The 7,273-nt window shown below is 33.8% G+C and overlaps 2 protein-coding genes across 2 annotated transcripts; one reads left to right on the top strand and one right to left on the bottom strand.

Annotated features, from left to right (window-relative positions):
• The first annotated feature begins 336 nt into the window (after positions 1 to 336).
• Positions 337 to 1,691, top strand: LOC105775029 (CRIB domain-containing protein RIC5). The gene is made up of 4 exons (XM_052622953.1): positions 337 to 602; positions 702 to 802; positions 954 to 1,026; positions 1,145 to 1,691. Exons 1-4 carry the CDS (start codon positions 557 to 559, stop codon positions 1,459 to 1,461), a joined length of 537 nt encoding a protein of 178 aa, XP_052478913.1. The 5' UTR covers positions 337 to 556; the 3' UTR covers positions 1,462 to 1,691.
• On the bottom strand, positions 1,666 to 3,349 carry LOC105775028 (polyubiquitin). Its single transcript, XM_012597570.2, has 2 exons — positions 3,299 to 3,349; positions 1,666 to 2,757 (listed from the first exon to the last, which is right to left on the bottom strand). Exons 1-2 carry the CDS (start codon positions 3,347 to 3,349, stop codon positions 1,666 to 1,668), a joined length of 1,143 nt encoding a protein of 380 aa, XP_012453024.2.
• Positions 3,350 to 7,273: the final 3,924 nt, after the last annotated feature.

Here is a 7,273-nt window from a genome sequence, read left to right as displayed (position 1 = left end):
ACATTGTTGCGGTTTGCCATTCATTTTGCTTGAACCGTTTTTCCCTCGCATTCATTAAAATTAACCTTCATAAAAGGAAACAAAACCCAAAATAGTGAATGCATCTAGTGGGAGAAGCTTCTTCATCTTCCCTTCTCTTCTCTTTGACTGCAAAGCCACAACTATAATGAATTGAATGAGTTCAATCTCCTCTTCTTTGGTTTGCTTTTTTCTTTTTTGATTCTTTGGATATTTTCCCATAGTTTAGGGTTATTTATCACAAGCAAATTAATTTGTTTTTAAAACATATATGATACCATATGAATCAGTAATGTACAAAGAGATTCCAAATTTTAAGAGCTTCAGCATCACAATTTGTAGGTATGTTTTTTCATATTTGTTTATCTCTACCATATAATCATTCCCTTTTAAATGTTTTATTTATACTTCTATATTCAGGATTCTTGCTTTGTTTTTACTTCACCTCTGAGAAAACAAGCATATCTTTCTACTTTTGAGTGAGGAAGATTTCATATTTGCATAGCTAAAGAATCCGCCATTGTTGATTACAGCAAAAATGAAGGGTCTTTTAAGAGGTTTGAAATACATTTCCCAAATTTTTGGTGAGTACCCTTTTTTTCCCAAAAATTAAAATAAAAAATTGCTGCATTTATTGTACTTGTAATTGCTTAAGATATTATTTATCATCAACATTTTTTCAGAGGATGAAAAAGAACCAGAAATGCAAATTGGAAATCCTACAGATGTAAAACATGTTGCCCATATCGGTATGGATGGTCCTTCCGCCAATAAACCGAGCTGGGTATGGTATGATTTTCATTTGTTTTACTTTTCGGTCGTGATTGCAGGAATAACGAATGTTATTGCAGTAAACTACAATGAAAATCGGCTGCTATTTAAATCCCAGATAATTGAGAAAAATGTCAAATTTATCCATTTTTTTATCCATGCAGATGGATGAGTTCAATTCTGAGTTCTCATCAACTCCTGTAAATAGTAATCAACAATTAAAGCCTCCACCTGCAGGTTTGGTGCATTTTTGCTTTTCACCAATTAAACAGATTTCGTCAAAATCAACTTCTCAGAGCGTCAGAATAGCCAAAATCTCCTTACACGTAATATTTAAATGTCAATCTGGGTGCAGGAAATCAGGACTCATTGCCACCTACTAGCAATGAGAAGCAAAAGAAGTCGAGACGCAAACAATTGGCAAGCATCGGCTCACCTGGAGGAGGTTCACCGAAAGTGTCCGACAAGAAAGCTAGGCGCCAGCGTACATCGAACCTCTCAATGGAATCCACTAATCGAGATTCATCTTCCCGTGAAAGGCGAAACCGTCGTGCCACTGAACCATCTCCTCAAGTAGTACTAACTGACATCCCGAAAAAATCTCGGCAAAAGAAACCAAAGGAATCATGTGGATCAGATAGGTCTCCTTCGCCATCCAGATTCGAGTATTGAAGAGATCAAAGTTTAAAAGGGTGTGTTATTTGTAAAGTACAGGTTTTAAACATTAACTTTTTCCAAAAAAAAGAAGTCATATATTTAGAGAATAATACTTTTATGTTGATTTCCAATTCCAAAGTTGAAAAAAGAAATTATGAGAAATCCAAATAACATAGATGATCATTGCATCAAAATGTAAATCTCCTATGAATGTTTACTTTAATACACAACAGTCAATTCAGTTTCCTTGTTGATCCCGTAATGTTCCAAAGAGAATTCATCATCCAATGCCTTCTCACCATATAGTATTTCCTTCACCGTAATTCCTTTCTTCGATCGAATCATTTCCTTCACAGTACGAACGGTGGAGAATTGAGAAATAGAGCTAGTAATTTTGCCAACTTCGATACGCATGATGGTCGATGATGGTGCTAGTACCATAGAAAGTGTGCTATGTTTCTGGATACGGTAACTGGCCAGATCACGTCCTCCTTCGAGTCGTTTGCCAGAAAATATAATACTCTGAAGATGAACCGGAATCTTCAGCTTCTTGAAAATCTTGTCCTTCACATCTTGGACCGTCATATTCTGCTGTACATCAAGAGTTAAGGTTCTCCCACTCCAAGTCTTGACAAACACTTGAAATAGGGGATGCAAAATTTGCAGCATAGATTCCTCTTTGATGTCATAACAAGCCAATATCTTCGAATCCTCGAGTTGCTGGCCTAAATAGAACAAACTGCCTGCTGAAGTACCCAACATAGTATCAGCAATTGCTTTGACATCGGCTACCGAAAACGTTACTTTAACCTTAAGTTTTGCAACTTTCCCGGATAATGCTTTGACATAAATCGAAAGCACATCCGTTTGGCTGAAAACAACACAAATGGTGGACTCATTCTTTACATCAAGAGAGCTCAGACTCCAATCCTCTTCAAGTAGTTTTCCTTCATATATAAGAGAAAATCGATTCAATTGGATCCCCTCTGTCACCTCGATCAATGACTTGATACTTTCCACGGTATCATTAGCCCTAGCTTCCACTATAATGGTCCTTTGCTCTGATGGTATTTTGATGTGTAGCTTCACTACGTCGAAATTCTGGAGAAGTAAATGGAGAGTGGAGTTCCTCTGAATACCATGATCAACTAGCCTTTCATCATCAGTGAGCAGTTTACCAGCAAAGCAAAGATCCCGAATAGTCTCGGAAACGATTCCTTTTTCATATAATAATGCCTTCAAATCCTTCACAGTTTCAGTAGGTTTAACTTTCCAGGCGACCGTCTTCACCAACTTCAAGTATACTGGTATCTACAAACAATGATAACTCGGAATAAGCAAACTAAATCATACATTGTTGGATAAACTCAAAACCTTCGGTTACCTTTACCAACAAGGAATTCATTGCCAAGATTGAAACTTAATCTCCTTGATGAACGAAAAGAAGAAGCATTCAAGAACAAAATTGAACTTCATGTTTCATAAATGATGTCTATTAACAAGATTATGAAAACAAATGACAAGAATGAACACGTTTCATCATATTTAAATCTTTCTGCAATATAAATGATATCAATCAACCAAAGGCACTTTAGTATATTCATATCAGAAAAATCACAATGTATAGCCAGCAAAAAGAATGTTTTTTATGATTAGCCATTTACATTTCCAGATGAAACTTGAACAAGAAAATTAACTCAAACTGAACAAACATACCCAGAAAGGGGGAAAAAAGAGAAAATCAAATTGGGTTTTCAATTAAATTATTTTGTACAATGAAAAAAAGAAGGAAAGAAAGAAAAACAAAAAAGATCATTCATTGTTCTTTTGAAGAAGGAAAAGGAACATAAACCTCTTCTTCAGAGGAGCCAACATGGGGTCTTTCAGCCGCTGATGGTTTCATGGTGATTCAGTGATTATAAAAAATGCCTCTGGATTCGAATTGAAAAGAAACAAATTATTGAATACAACAGGAAAGAAGAGAAGTAGAATTAGTGAGAGAGAAACAAGGCCTGTAGAGCTTCCAGTGTAGGTAAAACAACATATGACCTCTGCTTAAGCTATAAGGCAAGCGTTAAGGAACTCTTTCATTTATAGTATTTATTTAGAAGGTATTTGGCCTCAAACAGTTAAAATATAAAAATATACATACTTTTTACCCTTTATTTAACCCTCAAATTTTAAATTTTATGTTAAATTATCCATAAATGATAAAAAAAATTAATAATTTCATTAACTTTTTTAAGTGGTGGTAAACTCTGGTGGTCAATGTGACGTCCACGTGGCAATCTAAAAATATGTCAACGTCGATCATTAATTAAAAATTATAAAATATATATTAAAAATAAAAATATACTAAAAATTATAAAACTTTAAGATTTTTATTTATTTTTGGACAAAACTTCTTTATTTACTTGAATACTTGCCTTTTATTCACTTCACTTCTTCCTAGAAAAAACTTAAGAAAATTTCCAGAAGGTTTTCTTTTCTCTTGCTCTGTAGGCAATGTAACTACGCCACAACCTTTTTCTACAACCCAAATAATGACATCTCTCTCTCCTCTCTCTCTCTCTCTCTCTCTCTTAGTTTTCAAATTGGAACTAGAAGCAAAATTGGCTTGTTGATTATTAAGTGGCCCATTGACCACAAAGAAAGCAAGTAAGTGCCCCTTTGGATGGACGGTGCATTACGTGCGGTTAGTGTAAAAACAGCAGTGACAGTGAGATTAGATACTATAGCGTGAGACAAAAAGAAAGCTAAACACACCGTACTGTAGGTAAACGCCCATCCAAAGGCCCCTAAACAAGCATATGTATATATTTGTAACCGCTTGGAGGGGAGAGCAAACAAGGGAAGCTAATTTCCTTCCCAAGCCACAAGACCAAATGACCATTTTGTTATTATTTTTCTCTATTTTCTCTTCAAATCAAGCCAAGTTCCAACTTTCAAACCTTGATTCCTCACAAATTTTGTAGAAGATCATTTCCTCACTTGATTTCCTTCATCACTTTCGTCATTCAAATATAGGGTTTTATAGGTTTTTGAAAAAAAATAGAAGCTAGAGAAAGACAACTCAATAAGGTAGTAATGACATTTTTCTAGCTCTCCTAACTTTATATTTGAGCTTAAAAGTTATGAGAAAGTTTGGAATAATTATTTATTAATATCTTGACATATTTTTTGTGTATAAAGAAAAATTGAATGTTAAGAAATAGGGCCTTCAAGTTATTTGAGCATGGATTCAAGTTTTTGGAGGTATGATTTTATGTTTTTGAGCAATCGAAGGTAAGTACCATTGGATACTCTTGCTTTCATATACTAACAAGTTTAGGTAATTTATGAACTTGTGTAATAAACATAAAATGAGTGTATAAGGAATGTGTGTAAACTTCATGGCTTAAAAAGTATTGAAATAAGTTACTAGAATGTCATGGTTGTAACACCCAGTTTTGGTGGGTTCTAAGTTCTAGTGGGTAGTTTGAAAATAATCTATGAGACGCAACCTATTTGCCTAATTGTTATTTTGGCGTATAGATCGGGTACATAGCAGATATTATAGACTCATGTAAGTATTGAACTCAGAATGTGTTGTTCTATAAGGAAGGGGAGTTTGGTAAAAGGATTAAGAATTTTGTAAATTGCAGATATCGTCGAGGGTATTGTACGCCAAGTTCATTGTGTTACTGTGCTAGTTATGTTAAAAATGATGTGCTTAGAAATGGATAGAACCAAAAAGCCAAGTATATAATATATTGGATTTTTATTTAGGTGCTACTTACAACTGTAAACCATTTATAAAAGCAGTCTTGAAAGTTGTGACTCGTGTCAAGTTCCAATAAGGACTTAGGTTAAATATGTGGATATTAAGAGTAGAGAGAGAGAAATTTTTCCTTTTCTTCTTCTAAAATATTGTTATCTGAAACTGGAGGAACCAAAATGTATTTCTTTCTCTTTTAAGCTAGAGTTGAAAATATGGATCTTTGTTAATGACTACTTCATGTTAAGGTAAGTATTGTGACTTTGAATGTTAAAGTTATAAAATATTAAGTCTGAATAAGTGCATGAATAGTTAAACGAAGAAGTAAGGCTTTATATGAGGGTTCTCTGGGTTTGAGATGATAGTAGAGGTTACGAACGAGTTTTAATTATTTTATTCTGTTTTATAAGTAGTGGTTGCTACAGTTTCTTGTTGGATTTAGAGTTCAAGTTGCTAGCTGAGGTTGTCAGGTGAGTTTTTATGCTTACTCTTGCATATGTACTGTTTATACAAGGAGATTTATAGAATATTAAACGAAATATGAAGCTGAGATCATGAAAGGTACGATATGATATGTATGTAACTATATGAGTAATTACTTAAGGATATCTGTGAGTGTATGATTGTTAGCTGAGGATAATAAGTATAGCTAGTATGGAATCTGATAAGTTCAGGTATATGATGAATTGTGAATAAGTAATGTGATGTTGAGGAATGGTTATATATACATGTATGCTTGGAATGTGTATTGTGAGTCGAGAATGTATGTGGGTGTATGTTGGTGGACTAAAAGTTTAGGCTTAGACTGTATAAGTAAAATAAGAGTCTGTCAAGAGAGTCTATGTCTACTCATCGCAGTGATGTTCAAAGTGGTTCATCGGGACTTTAAACATGAACTCTGAAATGGAAATTTCATGGCCATGACACCTTCCGAAAGGAACTAAAGGAATGGTGATTACCCAATAGGGTTTCTGCGTGTCCTAGAACGATGATGGGAAAACCTCACGAGATGTGACTCTAGGCAAATCCATATCGTAAACACATCAGGAAAGAAAATGCCCTTGTGGAAAACTCAAATGGAATAGCCTCTGTTTGAAATTTTATATGATAGCTTTTGTGGCACAATATGAAAGGAATGCCTTTGTGGCATAATATGATAGGTGGGACAGTGCTAGGACTACGTCAAGAAGCGGCGTATCGGGTTATTATGCATACAGAGCTAGTTTGGCAACGCTTTCAAGGTTTGAAATGCCACTTGGAAATCCTTACTTTGAGGCATATGTAATGGATTATAATTTTTATATAGGTATCGCTGTAACCTATTACCACAGGTTGTAATTGTATTTACTTACTGTATGTGTATTCATGTAAATTAGTTTAAATTTTGTAACTAAGCAACTTATAGGTGAATGAAATTCATATAAGTAGGTTAAGTTTTTGTTTGTATATATTGTTAATACCCGAGATCTGGATCCAACAAATCAGATTGTGTTTAAGGTGTTATCGTGGTAGTAAGCTTGCTTATGAATCATCTTATTACTTAATAATACACTATGGTAAGTTTGGTTGTTATTTAATGGTTAATTACTATGATTTATTATAATTTAATAAGTACGAAATGTGTTAATAACGAGGAAAGTGCGCTTTATATGTCACTTGGGAAATTGGGTAATGAACATTTGCATTAAAATAGTTTCGGACAACAGCGGTGGTGTAACTTTGAAAATTCACTAAAAATGGTAAAAATTGAACTAAAAGTTGAGCTATATATGGCTAGAAAGCTTAGTGAGTCTAGTTCCTATTAAAGCAAGCAAAACTTATATCCAAATTCTACACTAAGAAAAATCAATTTTAGTGAGGAAATTTCAAAATTGTTGGCAACATCCCCTGTTTTGACTTTGAAAAATTATATAAAATGAATTAAAAATGATATTTATATGTTTGAAAAGAGTATTGGGTATAGGTTCTAAAAAACAAATAATGTCATATGAATTCGCATTAAAATATAAAAATTTTAAGCGAAGGAAGGTCAAAATTAGAGGAGCCAGAATAACAATGACCTTAAAATAA

The sequence above is a fragment of the Gossypium raimondii genome, chromosome 10, assembly GCF_025698545.1.
Source record: "Gossypium raimondii isolate GPD5lz chromosome 10, ASM2569854v1, whole genome shotgun sequence".
NCBI classification, from domain to species: Eukaryota; Viridiplantae; Streptophyta; class Magnoliopsida; order Malvales; family Malvaceae; genus Gossypium; species Gossypium raimondii.
The sequence above is the reverse complement of the archived record's forward strand: the minus strand, read 5'-3'. Positions and strand labels throughout refer to the sequence as shown.